This window comes from Cherax quadricarinatus, unplaced genomic scaffold (genome assembly GCF_038502225.1).
Source record: "Cherax quadricarinatus isolate ZL_2023a unplaced genomic scaffold, ASM3850222v1 Contig504, whole genome shotgun sequence".
NCBI lineage: Eukaryota > Metazoa > Arthropoda > Malacostraca > Decapoda > Parastacidae > Cherax > Cherax quadricarinatus.
In genome coordinates this window covers 108392-134529 of record NW_027195530.1, presented here as the reverse complement: position 1 = coordinate 134529, position 26138 = coordinate 108392, and the positions used below count along the sequence as shown (strand labels likewise).

The window sequence follows — 26138 nt, the reverse complement described above, 5'->3', positions numbered from 1 at the left end:
GACGGTAGTGAAGCGAGCACACCGAACAAGCTAGTAGCGAGCTGTTGAACGATCATACCATAGCAAGGCTGACCATAGCAAGGCAATTGACACGCAATGTTTGTAAAGCGTTGGCAAAGCTAATGCAATGCCAGACAGCAAGCAACACAATGTTCCTGCTTCCAGCGTCACCTTAGGCTCAACCCATGCTCTAAGTCCAGCTCCAGCTCTCGGACAGGTTACCCATATTACAACCCAGGAGTCCCAAAGGCCTATTATCCTGGGTGTAAAGGGAGCAAAATAAACACAACAGAAAAAACTTTGACTTATATTATCCTTCACCAATTTAGAACAGAAGTATGTACACTATATACACTATGTACAACAATAGGTATTAGTGCACTCCACGGTAAGCAAGGCAGAATAGAAGCCACTAGAGAGCAGACTGTGCTTCAACCAGCTCTAGAATGGGAATTACAAGGGCAGACAGGAGAGTGGTACCCACATCACCTCTGCGATTGCCAAAACCATCTTCTCGTTGGCTGGAACCTGGGTACTGATTGAACGACAGGGCCCCATCATGAACCCTTAGCCCCTGGTTCGCTGGTTGGGAGAGATAGCCTGTCAGTGAGGGTGTGTACATGCGCCGAATAAAGGTTATGTACTGTTTGCATGCCACACCCTTCTTGTTTCCCTCTCCACTTATAGCTCTACTATGTATTCAAAGCTCAGAACCACGTGGTCACTGGCCCCGAGAGGTCTTTCATATGTGATGTCCTCAATATCTGCGCTACCCAAGGTGAATACTAGGTCCAGTCTTGCTGGTTCATCCTCTCTCTCTGGTAGTGTCCCTTACATGTTGGTTTTCCAGTACCACCTCCATAATCTTAGCCCTTCATGTTTCTGGGCCCCTGTTGAGAAATGGTTTACCAGCTAAGGTTAAAGATTAATTATAGGGGGAACTTAGCTTGATAAGACAGCTTTTGCCCACACAGCCACCCCTGCAGGTAAGGTCTTGAGAAGCTGTCTTAGCCACTTCTCAATGGGCTGGAAAGGAAATATATTAGTAATAAATTACCCCTAAGGGGTATTATGTCAGCATATTTCATTAAATGATTGCTGACTGGAAAACTTACATTTATAGGCTCGATGGCCTGTAATTTATCGAGTATTGGTAGTTTAATGAACATAACATGATATCTGCTGCACAGCTGACCTATCAATGTTAAGATCATTAAACATACCTGGGTATTTGTAGCTGACCCATTGCTGCACCCAGATATCCGTTGACTTGATTGAAGAATAGTGTTCCTTGAAGAATGTTGCACTACACTGTTGGATCACAACACTCATTGTTACGCTGTTCATCAAGATTTGTTCATTTATTCACAATCTGTTTACTAAAGAAGCTGATCACACTTCTTTTTAAGTGTTTATTGTGTTTTTTGAGACACTTTGTTCACACTAACACACAGATCAATGTTCTTTGTTGGTTATCCTGGCATCAGTGTGACTCCCAGTAAGGTGAAAAGTAATCTGACCTTACAGCATCTCCTCACCCTCACTTGTCCTCAGCATAAAGGAAAAGCTGACCTAGTATATTTCGCTTCCTTGCCAAATTTCCACTATGAAGCAAAGCAGAATGCTTGATTCTTGCTGTCTTAAGCATAGACAACAATGTACACTATCTTTACCATGGTAATAAAGTGGGAGCAGGATTTTCCTTAATTGTCCTGCTAAGGTAAGAGATGGACTGTCTCTTATTAAACTACACTTTGCAACACTGGACTCTTGCAAGGAGCGGCGGTCGCTTGACAACGTCACATACTCGTACTGCATCTGGGATCAATTACTTGCTGTAGCAGTAAACAAGATGTTTGCCCCTTCTGAGAGGGCTGGGCCCCTCAGGGCTGAAAGGGTCTGAAGGAGGCTGATGCCCCCCTCCTGGAGAAAATTTCAGCTGGCTCAGGACCAGACGGTTGGCTCAGGACGAGACAGCTGGCTCAGGACCAGACAGCTGGCTCAGGACCAGACAGCTGGTTCAGGACCAGACGGCTGGCTCAAGACCAGATGTCTGACTCAGGACCAGACAGCTGGCTCAGGACCAGATGGCTGGCTCAAGACCAGACGGCTGGCTCAGGACCAGATGGCTGGCTCAGGACCAGATAGCTGGCTCAGGACCAAACAGCTGGCTCAGGACCAGACGGCTGGCTCAGGACCAGACAGCTGGCTCAGGACCAGACGGCTGGCTCAGGACCAGACAGCTGGCTCAGGACCAGACAGCTGGCTCAGGACCAGACAGCTGATGCAGGACCAGACGGCTGGCTCAGGACCAGACGGCTGGCTCAGGACCAGACGGCTGGCTCAGGACCAGACGGCTGGCTCAGGACCAGACGGCTGGCTCAGGACCAGATGGCTGGCTCAGGACCAGACAGCTGGCTCAGGACCAGACAGCTGGCTCAGGACCAGACAGCTGGCGCAGGTCAAGACAGCTGGCTCAGGACCAGACGGCTGGCTCAGGACCAGACGGCTGGCACAGGACGAGACGGCTGACTCAGGACCAGACGGCTGGCTCAGGACCAGATGTCTGGCTCAGGACCAGACGGCTGGCTCAGGACCAGACAGCTGGCTCAGGACCAGACGGCTGGCTCAGGACCAGACAGCTGGCTCAGGACCAGACGGCTGGCTGAGGACCATACGGCTGGCGCAGGACCAGACAGCTGGCTCAGGACCAGACGGCTGGCTCAGGACCAGACAGCTGGCTCAGGACCAGACAGCTGGCTCAGGACCAGACAGCTGGCTCAGGGCAAGACGGTTGGCTCAGGACCAGACGACTGGCTCAGGACCAGACGGTTTGCTCAAGACCAGACGGCTGGCTCAGGACAAGACGGTTGGAGCAGGGCCAGACGGTTTGCTCAAGACCAGACAGCTGGCTCAGGACCAGACGGCTGGCTCAGGACCAGACGGCTGGCTCAGGACCAGACGGCTGGCTCAGGACCAGACGGCTGGCTCAGGACCAGACGGCTGGCTCAGGACCAGATGGCTGGCTCAGGACCAGACAGCTGGCTCAGGACCAGACGGCTGGCTCAGGACCAGACAGCTGGCTCAGGACCAGACGGCTGGCTCAGGCCCAGACAGCTGGCTCAGGACCAGACGGCTGGCTCAGGACCAGACAGCTGGCTCAGGACCAGACAGCTGGCTCAGGACCAGACAGCTGATGCAGGACCAGACGGCTGGCTCAGGACCAGACGGCTGGCTCAGGACAAGACGGCTGTCTCAGGATCAGACGGCTGGCGCAGGACCAGACGGCTGGCTCAGGACCACACAGCTGGCTCAGGACCAGACGGCTGGCTCAGGACCAGACGGCTGGCTCAGGACCAGACAGCTGGCTCAGGACCAGACGGCTGGCTCAGGACCAGACGGCTGGCTCAGGACCAGACAGCTGGCTCAGGACCAGACAGCTGATGCAGGACCAGACGGCTGGCTCAGGACCAGACGGCTGGCTCAGGACAAGACGGCTGTCTCAGGATCAGACGGCTGGCGCAGGACCAGACGGCTGGCTCAGGACCACACAGCTGGCTCAGGACCAGACGGCTGGCTCAGGACCATACGGCTGGCTCAGGACCAGACAGCTGGCTTAGGACCAGAGAGCTGGCTCAGGACAAGACAGCTGGCTCAGGACCAGACGGCTGGCTCAGGACCAGACAGCTGGCTCAGGACCAGACGGCTGGCTCAGGACCAGACGGCTGGCTCAGGACCAGACGGCTGGCTCAGGACCAGATGGCTGGCTCAGGTCCAGACAGCTGGCTCAGGACCTCTGTGTCTCCGGGATAACAATAACATTATGACGGTGTTTGTACTCTGTGTCTCCGGGATAACAATAACATTATGACGGTGTTTGTACTCTGTGTCTCCGGGATAACAATAACATTATGACGGTGTTTGTACTCTGTCTCCGGGATAACAATAACATTATGACGGTGTTTGTACTCTGTGTCTCCGGGATAACAATAACATTATGACGGTGTTTGTACTCTGTCTCCGGGATAACAATAACATTATGACGGTGTTTGTACTCTGTGTCTCCGGGATAACAATAACATTATGACGGTGTTTGTACTCTGTCTCCGGGATAACAATAACATTATGACGGTGTTTGTACTCTGTGTCTCCGGGATAACAATAACATTATGACGGTGTTTGTACTCTGTCTCCGGGATAACAATAACATTATGACGGTGTTTGTACTCTGTGTCTCCGGGATAACACTAACATTATGACGGTGTTTGTACTCTGTCTCCGGGATAACAATAACATTATGACGGTGTTTGTACTCTGTGTCTCCGGGATAACAATAACATTATGACGGTGTTTGTACTCTGTGTCTCCGGGATAACAATAACATTATGACGGTGTTTGTACTCTGTGTCTCCGGGATAACAATAACATTATGACGGTGTTTGTACTCTGTCTCCGGGATAACAATAACATTATGACGGTGTTTGTACTCTGTCTCCGGGATAACAATAACATTATGACGGTGTTTGTACTCTGTGTCTCCGGGATAACAATAACATTATGACGGTGTTTGTACTCTGTGTCTCCGGGATAACAATAACATTATGACGGTGTTTGTACTCTGTCTCCGGGATAACAATAACATTATGATGGTGTTTGTACTCTGTCTCCGGGATAACAATAACATTATGACGGTGTTTGTACTCTGTCTCCGGGATAACAATAACATTATGACAGTGTTTGTACTCTGTCTCCGGGATAACAATAACATTATGACGGTGTTTGTACTCTGTGTCTCCGGGATAACAATAACATTATGACGGTGTTTGTACTCTGTGTCTCCGGGATAACAATAACATTATGTCGGTGTTTGTACTCTGTCTCCGGGATAAGAATAACATTATGACGGTGTTTGTACTCTGTGTCTCCGGGATAACAATAACATTATGACGGTGTTTGTACTCTGTGTCTCCGGGATAACAATAACATTATGACGGTGTTTGTACTCTGTGTCTCCGGGATAAGAATAACATTATGACGGTGTTTGTACTCTGTGTCTCCGGGATAAGAATAACATTATGACGGTGTTTGTACTCTGTGTCTCCGGGATAACAATAACATTATGACGGTGTTTGTACTCTGTGTCTCCGGGAAAAGAATAACATTATGACGGTGTTTGTACTCTGTGTCTCCGGGATAACAATAACATTATGACGGTGTTTGTACTCTGTGTCTCCGGGATAACAATAACATTATGACGGTGTTTGTACTCTGTGTCTCCGGGAAAACAATAACATTATGACGGTGTTTGTACTCTGTCTCCGGGATAACAATAACATTATGACGGTGTTTGTACTCTGTGTCTCCGGGATAACAATAACATTATGACGGTGTTTGTACTCTGTGTCTCCGGGATAAGAATAACATTATGACGGTGTTTGTACTCTGTGTCTCCGGGATAACAATAACATTATGACGGTGTTTGTACTCTGTGTCTCCGGGATAAGAATAACATTATGACGGTGTTTGTACTCTGTGTCTCCGGGATAAGAATAACATTATGACGGTGTTTGTACTCTGTCTCCGGGATAACAATAACATTATGACGGTGTTTGTACTCTGTGTCTCCGGGATAACACTAACATTATGACGGTGTTTGTACTCTGTCTCCGGGATAACAATAACATTATGACGGTGTTTGTACTCTGTGTCTCCGGGATAACAATAACATTATGACGGTGTTTGTACTCTGTGTCTCCGGGATAAGAATAACATTATGACGGTGTTTGTACTCTGTGTCTCCGGGATAAGACTAACATTATGACGGTGTTTGTACTCTGTCTCAGGGATAACAATAACATTATGACGGTGTTTGTACTCTGTGTCTCCGGGATAACACTAACATTATGACGGTGTTTGTACTCTGTCTCCGGGATAACAATAACATTATGACGGTGTTTGTACTCTGTGTCTCCGGGATAACAATAACATTATGACGGTGTTTGTACTCTGTGTCTCCGGGATAACAATAACATTATGACGGTGTTTGTACTCTGTCTCCGGGATAAGAATAACATTATGACGGTGTTTGTACTCTGTGTCTCCGGGATAAGAATAACATTATGACGGTGTTTGTACTCTGTGTCTCCGGGATAAGAATAACATTATGACGGTGTTTGTACTCTGTGTCTCCGGGATAAGAATAACATTATGACGGTGTTTGTACTCTGTGTCTCCGGGATAAGAATAACATTATGACAGTGTTTGTACTCTGTGTCTCCGGGATAAGAATAACATTATGACGGTGTTTGTACTCTGTGTCTCCGGGATAACAATAACATTATGACGGTGTTTGTACTCTGTGTCTCCGGGATAAGAATAACATTATGACGGTGTTTGTACTCTGTGTCTCCGGGATAACAATAACATTATGACGGTGTTTGTACTCTGTGTCTCCGGGATAACAATAACATTATGACGGTGTTTGTACTCTGTGTCTCCGGGATAACAATAACATTATGACGGTGTTTGTACTCTGTCTCCGGGATAAGAATAACATTATGACGGTGTTTGTACTCTGTGTCTCCGGGATAACAATAACATTATGACGGTGTTTGTACTCTGTGTCTCCGGGATAAGAATAACATTATGACGGTGTTTGTACTCTGTGTCTCCGGGATAACAATAACATTATGACGGTGTTTGTACTCTGTGTCTCCGGGATAAGAATAACATTATGACGGTGTTTGTAGAGATTAAGACACATGTGCAACATCTGGGTATCTTTATTGTAGACGTTTCGCCATCCAGTGGCTTTATCAATACAAATTCTAGGACATAACTTGAAGACAGTAGAACTATGTACAGAAGATGAGGTAATCAGTCCCTCAACCTATATAAGCGCCAGGGTCCTTTCTTCTGCTTCAGAATCTCCACGACTATGGTGCTCTTCGCACCTACTCCTAGGTTGAGGGACTGATTACCTCATCTTCTGTACATAGTTCTACTGTCTTCAAGTTATGTCCTAGAATTTGTATTGATAAAGCCACTGGATGGCGAAACGTCTACAATAAAGATACCCAGATGTTGCACATGTGTCTTAATCTCATCTTGTCGGTATTATATACCATTCGTACACAACTTGTCAGACACTGCAACATCATGGAATCTTAATTCTGAGGACATGTACATAACCTTCACGACTACGACAACTACTACTACTACTACAACTACTACTACAACTACTACTACAACTAACCCATCTCTTTGGGAAGGACCTACTTCCACTGGGGAATCCCGCCTACCAGTGAATATGCCCTCGTCTGCTACACCTGACGTTACTATATAAGCGCCAGGGTCCTTTCTTCTGCTTCAGAATCTCCACGACTATGGTGCTCTTCGCACCTACTCCTAGGTTGAGGGACTGATTACCTCATCTTCTGTACATAGTTCTACTGTCTTCAAGTTATGTCCTAGAATTTGTATTGATAAAGCCACTGGATGGCGAAACGTCTACAATAAAGATACCCAGATGTTGCACATGTGTCTTAATCTCATCTTGTCGGTATTATATACCATTCGTACACAACACGGTGTTTGTACTCTGTGTCTCCGGGATAAGAATAACATTATGACGGTGTTTGTACTCTGTGTCTCCGGGATAACAATAACATTATGACGGTGTTTGTACTCTGTGTCTCCGGGATAACAATAACATTATGACGGTGTTTGTACTCTGTCTCCGGGATAACAATAACATTATGACGGTGTTTGTACTCTGTGTCTCCGGGTTAAGAATAACATTAGTGAACATAATTTCAATATCTATATTGTACATCCCATTAAAGTAATAACTTATGGTATTAATTATTCGAAGACAAGTTTCTAAAATTTTTGATATTTAATTAACGCTAAAGAAATGTAGCCTAAAAAACTTACATTACCATTAGGAAAAAAGCTGACTAAACTAAGTAATTGATCTGAGTGTGTTTAAGAAACAGATTAAAATATGGGCTTTCTCTTGTCTGACTCAGGTGACGGCGTCTCAGTGTGTTACGACAACCGTCACTAGAGTCATGGTTCCAGCATTCCACATTGTGCTGTTATCTTCTCTGCTGCTTGAAGCTTCAACTCAAAATTTTCCTGGAATGTCCGTTAGTCTTCGGCAGCCCACTCGTAGGGGGCCACTCCCACCTAATATGGAACACCTACAAAAGCCGATGCTCCTGCCGAAGACGGAGCCCCTGACAAAGACGGAGCCCCTGACAAAGACGGAGCCCCTGACAAAGACTGAGCCCCTGACAAAGACGGAGCCCCTGACAAAGACGGAGCCCCTGACAAAGACGGAGCCCCTGACAAAGACTGAGCCCCTGATAAAGACGGAGCCCCTGCCAAAGACGGAGTCCCTGCCAAAGACGGAGCCCCTGACAAAGACGGAGCCCCTGCCAAAGACGGAGCCCCTGCCAAAGACGGAGCCCCTGCCAAAGACGGAGCTACTGCCAAAGACGGAGCCCCTGACAAAGACGGAGTCCCTGCCAAAGACGGAGCCCCTGACAATGACGGAGCCCCTGACAAAGACGGAGCCCCTGCCAAAAACGGAGCTCCAGAATAAGGCCGTAGCTTCACTAGATTCACTTGTGGCTGTGGCCACAGATAAGGCTGCTAGAACACTTAATGCTGGGACAACACCTGGGGCTCACACCAGAGACAAGGCTGTCATAACAGCGACGCCTTCTATAACACCTGAGGTCCCTAACATTCCTACACCTAACATCTCTAATAAGACGCCTAGCAGAACACCCAAAGTGCTGATCACACCTGTGGCAGGGACCGCACCTGTGGCAGGGACCACACCTGTTCCAGTGACCACACCTGTGGCAGGAACTACATTCGTAGCTGGGACCACACCTTTGGCAGCGACCACACCTATTCCAGGGGCCACACCTGTTCCAGGGACCACACCTGTGGCAGGAACCACATCCGTAGCTGGGGCCACACCTGTGGCAGGGACCACACCTGTTCCAGGGACCACACCTGTGGCACGAACCACACCTGTAGCTGGTACCACACCTATTCCAGGGACCACACCTATTCCAGGGACCACTCCTGCTCCAGGGACCACACCTGTGGCAGGAACCACATCTGTAGCTGGGACCACAACTGTGGCAGGAACCACACCTGTAGCTGGTACCACACTTGTGGCAGGGACCACACCTATTCCAGGGGCCACACCTGTTCCAGGGACCACACCTGTGGCAGGAACCACACCTGTAGCAGGGACCACACCTGTGGCAGGAACCACACCTGTAGCTGGTACCACACCTGTGGCAGGGACCACATCTGTAGCAGGAACCACACTTGTGGCAGAGATCATACCTGTGGCAGGGACCACACCTGTAGCAGGGACAACATCTGTTGCAGGGACTATACCTGTGACAGGAACTACACCTGTAGCTGGGACCATATCTGTGGCAGAGGCCACACCTGTAGCTGGGACCACACCTTTCGCAGTGACCACACCTGTGGCAGGGACCACACCTGTGGAAGGGGCCACACGTGTGGCAAGGACCACACCTGTGGCAGGGATCACACCTGTGGCAGGGACCACACCTGTGGCAGTGACCACACCTGTGGCAGTGACCACACCTGTGGCAGGAACTACACGTGTGGCTGGGACCACACCTGTGGCAGGGACAACACCTGTGGCAGGGACCACATCTGTGGCAGGGACCACACCTGTGGCAGGGACCACACCTGTAGCAGGGACCACACCTGTGGCAGGGACCACACCTGTGTCAGGGAGCACACCTGTGTCAGGGAGCACACCTGTGTCAGGGAGCACACCTGTGTCAGGGAGCACACCTGTAGCAGGGAGCACACCTGAGACTACTGAACTAAGACTAAGTAAGATCTCCCATCAAGTGGTCACCATCCTGATGCAACAACTTCCCTGCTCACAAAGTAACTATAAATTCTCTTAAATATTTGATGTCAAGCATACCTGTTGTCTACTGTACCCATTGTCTACTGTACACGTTGTCTGCTGTACACGTTGTCTACTGTACTTGTTGTCTACTGTACCTGTTGTCTACTGTACCTGTTGTCTAATATACCCGTTGCCTATTGTACCTGTTGTCTACTGCACCCTTTGTCTACTGTACCTGTTGTCTACTGCATCTTTTGTCTACTGTACCCCTTGTCTATTGTACCCCTTGTCTACTGTACCCGTTGTCTACTGTACCCATTGTCTACTGTACCCGTTGCCTACTGTAACTGTTGTCCACTGTGCCTATTGTCTACTGTACATGTGTTCTACTGGACCTGTTGTCTACTGTACCCAATGTTTACTGTCCCTGTTGTCTACTGTATCTGTTGTCTAATGTACTTGTTGTCTACTGTACCTGTTGTTTATTGAACCCTTTGTCTACTGTACCCGTTGTCTACTGTACCCGTTGTCTACTGTACACTTTGTCTACTCTACCCGGTGTCTACTGTACCTGTTTACTGTACCTGTTGTCTTCTGTACCTGTTTTCTACTGTACCTGTTTTTTACTGTACCTGTTACTGATGTACCTCTCACTGATTTACCTGTTACTGATGTACCTGTTACTGATGTACCTGTTATAGATGTACCTGTTTACCTGGAGTTTACCTGGAGAGAGTTCCGGGGGTCAACGCCCCCGCGGCCCGGTCTGTGACCAGGCCTCCTGGTGGATCAGAGCCTGATCAACCAGGCTGTTACTGCTGGCTGCACGCAATCCAACGTACGAGCCACAGCCCGGCTGGTCAGGTACCGACTTTAGGTGCTTGTCCAGTGCCAGCTTGAAGACTGCCAGGGGTCTATTGGTAATCCCCCTTATGTATGCTGGGAGGCAGTTGAACAGTCTCGGGCCCCTGACACTTATTGTATGGTCTCTTAACGTGCTAGTGACACCCCTGCTTTTCATTGGGGGGATGTTGCATCGTCTGCCAAGTCTTTTGCTTTCGTTGTGAGTGATTTTCGTGTGCAAGTTCGGTACTAGTCCCTCTAGGATTTTCCAGGTGTATATAATCATGTATCTCTCCCGCCTGCATTCCAGGGAGTACAGGTTGAGGAACTTTAAGCGCTCCCAGTAATTGAGGTGTTTTATCTCCGTTATGTGAGCTGTGAAGGTTCTCTGTACATTTTATAGGTCAGCAATTTCACCTGCCTTGAAAGATGCTGTTAGTGTGCAGCAATATTCCAGCCTAGATAGAACAAGTGACCTGAAGAGTGTCATCATGGGCTTGGCCTCCCTAGTTTTGAAGGTTCTCATTATCCATCCTGTCATTTTTCTAGCAGATGCGATTGATACAATGTTATGGTCCTTGAAGGTGAGATCCTCCGACATGATCACTCCCAGGTCTTTGACGTTGGTGTTTCGCTCTATTTTGTGGCCGGAATTTGTTTTGTACTCTGATGAAGTTTTAATTTCCTCATGTTTACCATATCTGAGTAATTGAAATTTCTCATCGTTGAACTTCATATTGTTTTCTGCAGCCCACTGAAAGATTTGGTTGATGTCCACCTGGAGCCTTGCAGTGTCTGCAATGGAAGACACTGTCATGCAGATTTGGGTGTCATCTGCAAAGGAAGACACGGTGCTGTGGCTGACATCCTTGTCTATGTCAGATATGAGGATGAGGAACAAGATGGGAGCGAGTACTGTGCCTTGTGGAACAGAGCTTTTCACCGTAGCTGCCTCGGACTTTACTCTGTTGACTACTACTCTTTGTGTTCTGTTAGTGAGGAAATTATAGATCCATCGACCGACTTTTCCTGTTATTCCTTTAGCACGCATTTTGTGCGCTATTACGCCATGGTCACACTTGTCGAAGGCTTTTGCAAAGTCTGTATATATTACATCTGCATTCTTTTTGTCTTCTAGTGCATCTAGGACCTTGTCGTAGTGATCCAATAGCTGAGACAGACAGGAGCGACCTGCTCTAAACCCATGTTGCCCTGGGTTGTGTAACTGATGGGTTTCTAGATGGGTGGTGATCTTGCTTCTTAGGACCCTTTCAAAGATTTTTATGATATGGGATGTTAGTGCTATCGGTCTGTAGTTCTTTGCTATTGCTTTACTGCCCCCTTTGTGGAGTGGGGCTATGTCTGTTGTTTTTAGTAGCTGTGGGACGACCCCCGTGTCCATGCTCCCTCTCCATAGCATGGTAAAAGCTCGTGATAGGGGCTTCTTGCAGTTCTTGATGAACACGGAGTTCCATGAGTCTGGCCCAAGGGCAGAGTGCATGGGCATGTCATTTATCGCCTGTTCGAAGTCATTTGGCATCAGAATAACATCAGACAGGCTTGTGTTAACCAAATTCTGTGGCTCTCTCATAAAAAATTCATTTTGATCTTCGACTCTCAGTCTGGTTAGCGGCTTGCTAAAAACTGAGTCATATTGGGAATTGAGTAGCTCATTCATTTTCTTGCTGTCATCTGTGTAGGACCCATCTTGTTTAAGTAGGGGCCCAATACTGGACGTTGTTCTCGACTTTGATTTGGCATAGGAGAAGAAATACTTTTGGTTTCTTTCGATTTCATTTATGGCTTTTAGTTCTTCCTGCGATTCCTGACTCCTATAAGATTCCTTTAGCTTAAATTCGATGTTTACTATTTATCTGACCAGTGTCTCCCTACGCATTTCAGATATATATTGGCCTCTTTTAGCCGCTCTGTTATTCTTTTTCGTCGCCTGTAAAGGGAGCGCCTGTCTCTTTCTATTTTACATCTATTCCTCCTTTTTCTAAAAGGAATAAGCCTTGTGCATACATCGAGTGCCACAGAGTTAATCTGTTCTAGGCATAAGTTGGGGTCTGTGTTGCTTAGTCTATCTTCCCAGCTTATATCGGTTAGGACTTGGTTTACTTGGTCCCACTTTATGTTCTTGTTACTGAAGTTGAATTTGGTGAAGGCTCCCTCATGACTAATCTCATTATGTCGGTCTGGGGCTCCGCGCATACATGTCTGAACCTCGATTATGTTGTGATCTGAGTATATTGTTTTTTATATGGTGACATTTCTTATTAGATCATCGTTGTTAGTGAAGATGAGGTCTAGTGTATTCTCCAGTCTAGTAGGCTCTATTATTTGCTGGTTTAAGTTGAATTTTGTGCAGAGATTTAAAAGCTCGTGTGAGTGTGAATTCTCGTAAGAACTTCCTCCTGGAGTTATCACTGCAACAACATTATTTGCTATATTCCTCCATTTTAGGTGCCTTAAGTTGAAATCCCCCAGGAGCAAGATGTTGGGGGCAGGAGCTGGCAGATTTTCCAGACAGTGGTCAATTTTTAACAGCTGTTCCTGGAATTGCTGGGATGTTGCATCCGGAGGCTTGTAGACTACCACAATGACTAGGTTTTGGTTCTCGATCTTTACTGCTAAAACTTCCACTACATCATTTGAGTCACTAAGCAGTTCTGTGCAAACAAGTGACTCTGCGATATACAGGCTAACCCTCCCCCCCCTTTTGCCTGTTCACTCTGTCGCATCTTTATAGGTTGTAACCTGGGATCCATATTTCGCTGTCAAAGTGATCCTTCATGTGGGTCTCTGTGAAAGCCGCGAACATTGCTTTTGCCTCTGTACTTGTCACCATTGTACCTGTTACTGATGTACCTGTTATTGATGTACCTGTTATTGATATACCTGTTACTGATGTACCTGTTACTGATGCACCTGTCCAATGATGTACCTGTTACTGATGTTCCTGTCACCGTTGTACCTGTTACTGATGTACTTGTTATTGATGTACCCATTACTGATGTACCTGTTACTGATGTACCTGTTACTGATGTACTTGTTACTGAAGTTCATTACTGATGCACCTGTTACTGACATACCTGTCACTGTTGTACCTGTTACTGATGTACCTGTTACTGATGTACCTATCACTGTTGTACCTGTTACTGATGTACCTGTTACTGATGTACCTGTTACTGATGTACCTATCACTGTTGTACCTGTTACTGATGTACCTGTTACTGATGTACCTATCACTGTTGTACCTGTTACTGATGTACCTATCACTGTTGTACCTGTTACTGATGTACCTATCACTGTTGTACCTGTTACTGATTGTTGCGAATAAGAATTTTTTTAAAGAACTTCAGAATGTGGCCTGTTACCATTCATTTCTAATGCAACAAGATTTTTGGATCCGAGTTATTTAAAATTTTAGAGTCTAGGGGAAATAATTTCAACTGGGAAACTCCATAGAATAATATTCAAATTTATTAAAGTATTTAAATACAAAACTTTATCTTCTCTTTGTAGTTAATGTAACTTAATACTTTGTACAATAAATTTACCATATACATTTAGTTCAAAATCATGGAAATGTCACATTAATAAGGAAGTTTAATTATTCTTCCTGTAATTCAGTCTTCAATAACATTTACGTCTTTGTCTTAACAAGACTAAACTCAAAATACAAAAGGTACAAGGTTTAACAAGACCTTTGAATCTGCCCGTAAAGTATCTCTATGGATTACTGAACTGACCAAGAATATAAATATCAAGAGAGTCTTTCAAAATAATGAGGAACAAAGTGAGTCAGCTCTAGAGTCCAATTCTCAAAACCATTCAAACTGTACACCATAAGAGCCAATATACGTCAGGTTGGATCAGCTGACCCACGTCAGTCAGCCGGACATAAACAATTGAACAATTCACCGGATAGTTCCAAGACTTAAACTCTACTCTATATTCACAAGAAATCCTACCTAACAATAATAATAAAATAATAGTGATAATAACAAAATAGTGATAATAGTGATAATAGTGATAATAACGATAATATCATGGTATTTTTCATATATTAACAGATAATAATATAACGTCGAAAGTCTCTATTTTAACTATAAACGGGGACTTTTGCGCTATAATATTAAGTGATGAACATATTCTCTTACAATAGTTAAATAACACAGGATGACCAATTTCGAAGATATAACACCCCCCCCCCCCGTACGACAATAGGTCGCAGTAGGAAGTTTGCAAGTGTCCTTGGTAATATCTCCTTTATAATAAGCGTCCTCTTGGTAAATAAGGCAAGTAGTACGACGGAAGAATGGAGAAGAAAGAACTCGATCAGCATGGTTATTTGCCAGAGGATGAGCTTTTGGAACAATGGCCAGAAGAACTATCTGGAGTGGCTTCCATCACAATTCGAGAACAGAAGTCTCGGACATGACTGTCAGGGTCATCCATGTGGACTTAATACTTCGTCACATCAACGAAACGGCTTTCATAGTCATACTGTCAATATAAAAGAAAATCATTAACAAAAATAAATAATATATATAAATTAGGGTCTAAGAGTACTCATTTCTTAACTTTACATTTTAAGGTATACATTTTTTTTTTCAAGGGCGAGAAAGGGCTTCAGCAATTATGTTAAGGGATCCACTTAAGTGTTGAATACTAATCAGATAAGGTTGGATCCTCAGAGCCCACCTGAGGATTCGGGTGTTCTTTGATTTCATAGAATTAATATAAATTAAAGGGTTGTGATCAGAAAATACCATAATTTTATGGGGGAGGTTCCCAGATAAATGTCAAAATGTTCCAAAGATATTACTAGGGCAAGAGCTTTCTCTACAGTTGCGTAATTCTTTTGGTGATGTTTTAACTTTGAAGAAAAATAAGATATAGGATGCAAAATATCAGTAGAGGGGGATTTCTGAAGTAACACCGCCCCCACAGCATAACCGCTGGCATCGATGTGTAAATAGAAGGGTTGATTAAAGTCAGGACTTTTCAATACGGGTGACGAAGAAAGCAACCGCTTCAACCGATTAAAAGCTATCTCACAATCTTTCGTCCAGCAAAACTTCATCTTACTACTGGTTAACTCAGTAAGAGGAGATGCAACCTGAGAAAAATTAGGACAGAAACGACAATAATAACCAGTCATTCCAAGGAACCTCTGTATAGACTTTCTATCTTGAGGGATAGGAAACTCGGCAATGGCCCTAACTTTTACATCACCAGGACGTACCTCGCCCTGACCTATACAAAACCCGAGGTATTTAATCTTGGCTTGTCCAAACTGACACTTGGCTAAATTTATGGTGAAGTTGTACTTTTCTAACTTCTTAAATAAGGTTTCCAGGCGAATTAAATGTTGCTCCCACTCATTGCTATATATAACAAGATCATCTAGATATGCATCCACTCCTTCTAAATCATTGGTCAGCAGGTTCATCAGGCGCTGAAAGGTAGAGGCCGCGTTACACAACCTGAAGGGCATAACACGATAATTGAATAATAATCCTTGTACAGTAAATGCGGATATTTCTTGGGCTTGCTGGGTAAGAGGCACTTGGTAATAGCCCCTTAATAAATCCAGGTCATTCTCTGCTCAGACGCTGTGCTGAGCGGTCGTCAGCTGTCTCTCCTCAGTCCCGACACGTGGTGGAGGAGCTTTGAGACGACAACAACAATGGCGACTGGTTTTCGACGAAGAGTTAATACTGTGTGTATTGACCTTATAAAGGGCAAAATCCCCAGTGCATCGATTAATGTGTTGGTGCCAATGATCATCTGCGATGTATATGGCATCCAGCATGAGTCCCTGTGTGGCGTTGCCTTAAATGGACTATCCCGGATCTTTGTCAAGTTTTGTGATGCCAAGACCTACGAGCAGAATGTCAACCAGTATCAGGATTTTAGCAAGCAAGTCACCCCAGCAGTCACAGTTAAGTTGCACGACGTTTCACAATACTATACGTGGGTACGTGTGCGAAACGTGCCTTTTGAGGCTCACGAAGTTGACATACGTGACGTGAGTGGAACCACAGTCGATGGCCTCCATTCCAAACCAACAGATACAGATACTAATGCCGGAAAAAAAATCCCCCCCCCCAGTACCAACAATACCACCAGTCCGATAACATTCTTCTTGGCAAATATACAGGGTCTAAAGCCAGCAACAAACAACAAAATACCTTTCATTCGTGGACTGCTTGCAGAGGCAAAGGCAATGTTCGCGGCTTTCACTGAGACCCACATAAAGGATCACTTGGACAACGAAATATGGATCCCAGGTTACAACCTATACAGATGTGACAGAGTGAACAGGCAAAAGGGGGGTGGGGTTGGCCTGTACATTGCAGAGTCACTTGTTTGCACAGAACTGCTAAATGCCTCAAATGATGTAGTGGAAATTTTAGCAGTAAAGGTCGAGAACCAAAACCTAGTCATTGTGGTAGTCTACAAGCCTCCGGATGCAACATCCCAGCAATTCCAGGAACAGCTGTTAAAAATTGACCACTGTCTTGAAAATCTTCCAGCTCCTGCACCCAACATCTTGCTCCTGGGGGATTTCAACTTAAGGCACCTAAAATGGAGGAATATAGCAAATAATATTGTTGCAGTAATAACACCAGGAGGCAGCTCTGATGAAAACTCACACTCACGCGAGCTTTTAAATCTCTGCACAAAATTCAATTTAAACCAGCAAATAATAGAGCCTACTAGACTGGAGAATACACTAGACCTCATCTTCACTAACAATGATGATCTGATAAGAAATGTCACCATATCAAAAACAATATACTCAGATCACAACATAATTGAGGTTCAGTCATGTATGCGCGGAGCCCCAGACCGACATAATGAGATTAGTCACGAGGGAGCATTCACCAAATTCAACTTCAATAACAAAAACATAAAGTGGGACCAAGTAAACCAAGTCCTAACCGATATAAGCTGGGAAGATATACTAAGCAACACAGACCCCAACTTATGCCTAGAACAGATTAACTCGGTGGCACTCGATGTATGCACAAGGCTTATTCCTCTAAGAAAAATGAGGAGTAGATGTAAAATAGAAAGAGACAGGCGCTCCCTTTACAGGCGACGGAAAAGAATAACAGAGCGGCTAAAAGAGGTCAATATATCTGAAATGCGTAGGGAGACACTGGTCAGAGAAATAGCAAACATCGAACTTAAGCTAAAGGAATCTTATAGGAGTCAGGAATCGCGGGAAGAACTAAAAGCCTTAAATGAAATCGAAAGAAACCCAAAGTATTTCTTCTCCTATGCCAAATCAAAGTCGAGAACAACGTCCAGTATTGGACCCCTAATTAAACAAGATGGGTCCTACAGAGATGACAGCAAGGAAATGAGTGAGCTACTCAAGTCCCAATATGACTCAGTTTTTAGCAAGCCACTAACCAGACTGAGAGACGAAGATCAAAATGAATTTTTTATGAGAGAGCCACAGAATTTGGTTAACACAAGCCTATCTGATGTTATCCTGACGCCAAATGACTTCGAACAGGCGATAAATGACATGCCCATGCACTCTGCCCCAGGGCCAGACTCATGGAACTCCGTGTTCATCAAGAACTGAAAGAAGCCCCTATCACGAGCCTTTACCATCCTATGGAGAGGGAGCATGGACACGGGGGTCGTCCCACAGTTACTAAAAACAACAGACATAGCCCCACTCCACAAAGGGGGCAGTAAAACAACAGCAAAGAACTACAGACCGATAGCACTAACATCCCATATCATAAAAATCTTTGAAAGAGTCCTAAGAAGCAAGATCACCACCCATCTAGAAACCCACCAGTTACACAACCCAGGGCAACATGGGTTTAGAACAGGTCGCTCCTGTCTGTCTCAGCTACTGGATCACTACGACAAGGTCCTAGATGCACTAGAAGACAAAAAGAATGCAGATGTAATATATACAGACTTTGCAAAAGTCTTCGACAAGTGTGACCATGGCGTAATAGCGCACAAAATGCGTGCTAAAGGAATAACAGGAAAAGTCGGTCGATAAGATAAGATAAGATAAGATTTCGTTCGGATTTTTAACCCCGGAGGGTTAGCCACCCAGGATAACCCAAGAAAGTCAGTGCGTCATCGAGGACTGTCTAACTTATTTCCATTGGGGTCCTTAATCTTGTCCCCCAGGATGCGACCCACACCAGTCGACTAACACCCAGGTACCTATTTGCTGCTAGGTGAACAGGACAACAGGTGTAAGGAAACGTGTCGAATGTTTCCACCCGCCGGGAATCGAACCCGGGCCCTCCGTGTGTGAAGCGGGAGCTTTGGCCACCAGGCCACAGAGAGAAGTAGTCAACGGAGTAAAGTCCGAGGCAGGCACGGTGAAAAGGTCTGTTCCACAAGGCACAGTACTCGCTCCCATCTTGTTCCTCATCCTCATATCTGACATAGACAAGGATGTCAGCCACAGCACCGTGTCTTCCTTTGCAGATGACACCCGAATCTGCATGACAGTGTCTTCCATTGCAGACACTGCAAGGCTCCAGGCAGACATCAACCAAATCTTTCAGTGGGCTGCAGAAAACAATATGAAGTTCAACGATGAGAAATTTCAATTACTCAGATATGGTAAACACGAGGAAATTAAATCTTCATCAGAGTACAAAACAAATTCTGGCTACAAAATAGAGCGAAACACCAACGTCAAAGACCTGGTAGTGATCATGTCGGAGGATCTCACCTTCAAGGACCATAACATTGTATCGATCGCATCTGCTAGAAAAATGACAGGATGGATAATGAGAACCTTCAAAACGAGGGATGCCAAGCCCATGATGACACTCTTCAGGTCACTTGTTCTGTCTAGGCTGGAATATTGCTGCACACTAACAGCACCTTTCAAGGCAGGTGAAATTGCTGACCTAGAAAATGTAGAGAACCTTCACGGGGCACATAACGGAGATAAAATACCTCAATTACTGGGAGCGCTTGAGGTTCCTGAACCTGTATTCCCTGGAACGCAGGCGGGAGAGATACATGATTATATACACCTGGAAAATCCTAGAGGGACAAGTACCGAACTTGCACACGAAAATCACTCACTACGAAAGCAAAAGATTTGGCAGACGATGCACCATCCCCCCAATGAAAAGCAGGGGTGTCACTAGCACGATAAGAGACCATACAATAAGTGTCAGGTGCCCGAGACTGTTCAACTGCCTCCCAGCACACATAAGGGGGATTACCAACAGACCCCTGGCAGTCTTCAAGCTGGCACTGGACAAGCACCTAAAGTCGGTTCCTGATCAGCCGGGCTGTGGCTCGTACGTTGGTTTGCGTGCAGCCAGCAGCAACAGCCTGGTTGATCAGGCTCTGATCCACCAGGAGGCCTGGTCACAGACCGGGCCGCGGGGGCGTTGACCCCCGGAACTCTCTCCAGGTAAACTCCAGGTATGGTTCCAAGATTTAATGACGGAGATTTAGATACTTATTTTGAAGTCTTTGAGAATCAAGCACGTGCTATGCGCTGGCCCCGACAACACTGGGCAACCTTATTACATACTTCGTTGTCTGGTAAAGCTCAAAGTTGTGCGGCTACGTTACCTTTTGAGAAATATGTGGATTATGATTCCGTTAAGAAGGCTATCCTAGAGGCTTATGATCTCCTCCCAGTAAGTTATCTAAAAACCTTTAGAGCATTAAAACTCCAGCCAACTCAGTCGTATGTGGATTTTGCACGTGAAAAGAAAATTGCTTTTGAGAGATGGTGTAGAGCTTCTAACTGTAAATCTATGGGAAGTCTTTCCCAGTTGATCCTGCATGAGGATTTCTATAATAATTTACCAGAAGACTTGCATAGGTATTTGATTAGTTGCCCCATAGTAAATATACTAGAAACAGCCTCGCTCGCCGATAATTATGAAATATCTCAACAATTGATTGGCGAAACAAAAAGTAAGGAAACAGTGACTAAATATGCCCCTAAGAAAGGACGATCCAATCTTACAGAGATGCGTCACATACAGAATCCTTGCCAGATCTCCTATGATGCCTCCACGCCCATTAATAATAAATTTAGATCTAACTCTAGGAAAAGTTCAAAACCACTAAGGCATAACAGTGAGTTGAAATGCACTTATTGTAATAAGAATGGGGATTTAAGGAAACACTGTTATTGGCTAGAGAGGGATACCAGGAACGAGCGACTTCGTTTCCCAACTCAGGTAATATCTTCATCGACAACTCAAAAGAAACTGAACCCTAGTACCGAACAAGGTTCACAAGAACGAATCAGTAGTCATTCTAGATGACTCAATACTAGAGCTGTTTCAGAAAAAGATATTCACTCAGCTATGAGTCCCTACTTTGCTAAAGTGAAAGTTGGAATAGACGAGACTCAATTAGTTGAAATTAATTCCTTCCGTGATACTGGAAGTTATTTAACATTGTTGAAGCAGGACATACTTCCCGTAAGTGATATGACTCACACATAGCTAGATGTCTTATTAGAAGCCTATGGAGGCGCCATTATAAGAGTGCCTCTTCACAGGATATACATCCAAACACCAACCTATACTGGCTTTGTGTCGGTAGGTATATCCAGTGAAACTTTTCCTATTCAGGGCGTTGACTTACTCATGGGCAATGATCTAGACTATCCGGGTATAAGCCGAGAGCCTCTAGTTATTGATAATTCTACTGACATTAACTATGCCATAGAAGCTCGAAAAGAGGCTCCTACCAATGTACCTGTTGCTGGTGCACCTGTCACTGATGTACCTGTTGCTGATGTACCTATCACTGATGTACCTGTTGCTGATGCACCTGCCACTGATGTACCTGTTGCTGATGCACCTGCCACTGATGTACCTGTTGCTGATGCACCTGTCACTGATGTACCTGTTGCTGGTGCACCTGTCACTGATGTACCTGTTGCTGATGCACCTGTCACTGATGTACCTGTTGCTGGTGCACCTGTCACTGATGTACCTGTTGCTGGTGCACCTGTCACTGATGTACCTGTTGCTGATGCACCTGCCACTGATGTACCTGTTGCTGATGCACCTGTCACTGATGTACCTGTTGCTGGTGCACCTGTCACTGATGTACCTGTTGCTGATGCACCTGCCACTGATGTACCTGTTGCTGATGCACCTGTCACTGATGTACCTGTTGCTGGTGCACCTGTCACTGATGTACCTGTTGCTGGTGCACCTGTCACTGATGTACCTGTTGCTGATGCACCTGCCACTGATGTACCTGTTGCTGATGCACCTGTCACTGATGTACCTGTTGCTGGTGCACCTGTCACTGATGTACCTGTTGCTGATGCACCTGCCACTGATGTACCTGTTGCTGATGCACCTGTCACTGATGTACCTGTTGCTGGTGCACCTGTCACTGATGTACCTGTTGCTGATGCACCTGCCACTGATGTACCTGTTGCTGATGTACCTATCACTGATGTACCTGTTGCTGGTGCACCTGTCACTGATGTACCTGTTGCTGATGCACCTGTCACTGATGTACCTGTTGCTGGTGCACCTGTCACTGATGTACCTGTTGCTGATGCACCTGTCACTGATGTACCTGTTGCTGATGCACCTGTCACTGATGTACCTGTTGCTGATGCACCTGCCACTGATGTACCTGTTGCTGATGCACCTGCCACTGATGTACCTGTTGCTGATGCACCTGTCACTGATGTACCTGTTGCTGATGCACCTGTCACTGATGTACCTGTTGCTGATGCACCTGTCACTGATGTACCTGTTGCTGGTGCACCTGTCACTGATGTACCTGTTGCTGGTGCACCTGTCACTGATGTACCTGTTGCTGATGCACCTGTCACTGATGTACCTGTTGCTGATGCACCTGCCACTGATGTACCTGTTGCTGATGCACCTGTCACTGATGTACCTGTTGCTGATGCACCTGTCACTGATGTACCTGTTGCTGATGCACCTGCCACTGATGTACCTGTTGCTGATGCACCTGCCACTGATGTACCTGTTGCTGATGCACCTGTCACTGATGTACCTGTTGCTGATGCACCTGTCACTGATGTACCTGTTGCTGATGCACCTGTCACTGATGTACCTGTTGCTGGTGCACCTGTCACTGATGTACCTGTTGCTGATGCACCTGTCACTGATGTACCTGTTGCTGATGCACCTGTCACTGATGTACCTGTTGCTGATGCACCTGTCACTGATGTACCTGTTGCTGATGCACCTGCCACTGATGTACCTGTTGCTGATGCACCTGCCACTGATGTACCTGTTGCTGATGCACCTGTCACTGATGTACCTGTTGCTGATGCACCTGTCACTGATGTACCTGTTGCTGGTGCACCTGTCACTGATGTACCTGTTGCTGATGCACCTGTCACTGATGTACCTGTTGCTGATGCACCTGTCACTGATGTACCTGTTGCTGGTGCACCTGTCACTGATGTACCTGTTGCTGATGCACCTGCCACTGATGTACCTGTTGCTGATGCACCTGTCACTGATGTACCTGTTGCTGGTGCACCTGTCACTGATGTACCTGTTGCTGGTGCACCTGTCACTGATGTACCTGTTGCTGATGCACCTGCCACTGATGTACCTGTTGCTGATGCACCTGTCACTGATGTACCTGTTGCTGATGCACCTGTCACTGATGTACCTGTTGCTGGTGCACCTGTCACTGATGTACCTGTTGCTGATGCACCTGCCACTGATGTACCTGTTGCTGATGCACCTGTCACTGATGTACCTGTTGCTGATGCACCTGCCACTGATGTACCTGTTGCTGATGCACCTGTCACTGATGTACCTGTTGCTGGTGCACCTGTCACTGATGTACCTGTTGCTGATGCACCTGCCACTGATGTACCTGTTGCTGATGCACCTGTCACTGATGTACCTGTTGCTGGTGCACCTGTCACTGATGTACCTGTTGCTGATGCACCTGCCACTGATGTACCTGTTGCTGGTGCACCTGTCACTGATGTACCTGTTGCTGATGCACCTGTCACTGATGTACCTGTTGCTGGTGCACCTGCCACTGATGTACCTGTTGCTGATGCACCTGTCACTGATGTACCTGTTGCTGATGCACCTGCCACTGATGTACCTGTTGCTGATGCACCTGCCACTGATGTACCTGTCATTGATGTACCTGTTGCTGGTGTACCTGTCAATGATGTACCTGTTGATGATGTATCTTTCATTTACGTACCTGTTGGTGATGTACCTGTCACTGACGTACCTGTCACTGATTTACCTGTTGATTTCATACCTGTCACTGATGTACCTGTTGATAATGTATCTGTCATTGATATACCTGTTGGTGATTGACCTGTCATTGATGTACATGTTGCTGATGTACGTGTCACTAATGTACCTGTTACTGATGTATCTGTCACTGATGTACCTGTTAATGATGTACCTGTTACTGATATATCTGTCACTGATGCAACTGTTACTGATGTACCTGTTACTGATGTACCTGTTACTGATGTACCTGTTACTGATATACCTGTCTATTTCGAACACAGGTTATGAATGACCTATGAGCTGGTCGTGATGATTTTTATAGAGAAACAAAGTCAGCAGATAGACTATAATGTATATTTTACTTTCACCCACTATGTACAGATGGAATATAAAATAAGTGTACACCACGGTGACAGATGGCAAAAGCAAAAGCCAGAGAGAGAGCACCATACTCAACCAGCAGGCAGGCAAGTCTGCCAAATGCTGACTGCAAGTGAAACACATTGCTTTAGCATTTGGCTGATTCGTCTGTTATTGAAAAATGAAGAAAAATACTGATTTAACAACGGATACCTAGTAGCTTTGTCCATGATAATAAACAAGTACTGGTTTCCTGACTTGGATTTTGGATACAGGATACAGGATACAAATGACAAGACAAATGACAAGGATACAAGGCAGTCGCAGCCCAGCCACCGTGGAGAGAAGACGTCGTCGTTCCCGCTCTTCAGCTGAGCAACTCTGAACACTGTTGCTCGAGAATTTACTTGGGTTATTACCTGGAGTTTACCTGGAGAGAGTTCCGGGGGTCAACGCCCCCGCGGCCCGGTCTGAGACCAGGCCTCCTGGTGGATCAGAGCCTGATCAACCAGGCTGTTGCTGCTGGCTGCACGCAAACCAACATACGAGCTACAGCCCGGCTGATCAGGAACTGACTTTAGGTGCTTGTCCAGTGCCAGCTTGAAGACTGCCAGGGGTCTGTTGGTAATCCCCCTTATGTGTGCTGGGAGGCAGTTGAACAGTCTCGGGCCCCTGACACTTATTGTATGGTCTCTTAACGTGCTAGTGACACCCCTGCTTTTCATTGGGGGGATGGTGCATCGTCTGCCAAGTCTTTTGCTTTCGTAATGAGTGATTTTCGTGTGCAAGTTCGGTACTAGTCCCTCTAGGATTTTCCAGGTGTATATAATCATGTATCTCTCCCTCCTGCGTTCCAGGGAATACAGGTTTAGGAACCTCAAGCGCTCCCAATAATTGAGGTGTTTTATCTCCGTTATGCGCGCCGTGAAAGTTCTCTGTACATTTTCTAGGTCGGCAATTTCACCTGCCTTGAAAGGTGCTGTTAGTGTGCAGCAATATTCCAGCCTAGATAGAACAAGTGACCTGAAGAGTGTCATCATGGGCTTGGCCTCCCTAGTTTTGAAGGTTCTCATTATCCATCCTGTCATTTTTCTAGCAGATGCGATTGATACAATGTTATGGTCCTTGAAGGTGAGATCCTCCGACATGATCACTCCCAGGTCTTTGACGTTGGTGTTTCGCTCTATTTTGTGGCCAGAATTTGTTTTGTTTGTTATCCTGAGTAGTTCTTCACCAGAGCTGAGAGGAGACTTGCTTGCAGTCACTTCGAGCCCCATCCCATCAAGAGGGTAAGGCGGTGACTTGCTTGCTTGTTCACCCCTCTCATCCCCATCCCCCCATCCTTCCCCATCCTCCCCCCACCCATACATCAACACTGGCCCACACACTTAACACACTACATACATTGCTATCCTTCTGACTGTCCTATCTTCTTATTTTTCGGCAACTTCGCTTTGGCGAGTTAACACAAGGCATTTTGACCATCTGGTAGCCCGTGTGGTTTTTTAAAATCCAGCCGATCTTTGCCTTGGGCCCTTTCCCCTCACTACTCGAGGGTAGGCTATCTTAGGGGCTGACCTTCATAAGTCAGCTGAATTAGGATGTTAGGCTAACATTAAGGAAAGATACCTTTTTGTTAAGTAACTCCTCTGCCAGATGCACCTTCCCAGGCATCATGGCGAGGATTCGTGTAAGATTACGCATTGAAGGAAACCAAATGTCCATGAAAGACATTCTCAAATGTATTTGCTCTA

General features: G+C 46.0%; 1 protein-coding gene across 1 annotated transcript in view; it reads left to right on the top strand.

Moving 5' to 3' along the window:
• LOC138851396 (uncharacterized) overlaps positions 1-26138 on the top strand; it is a 93868-nt gene that overhangs the window by 30876 nt on the left and 36854 nt on the right. Inside the window, exon 2 of the mRNA XM_070080476.1 lies at positions 8031-9957. Coding sequence (XP_069936577.1) covers positions 8073-9957 — 1885 coding nt within the window. The 5' untranslated portion in view covers positions 8031-8072. The remainder of the gene's footprint in view (positions 1-8030; positions 9958-26138) is intronic.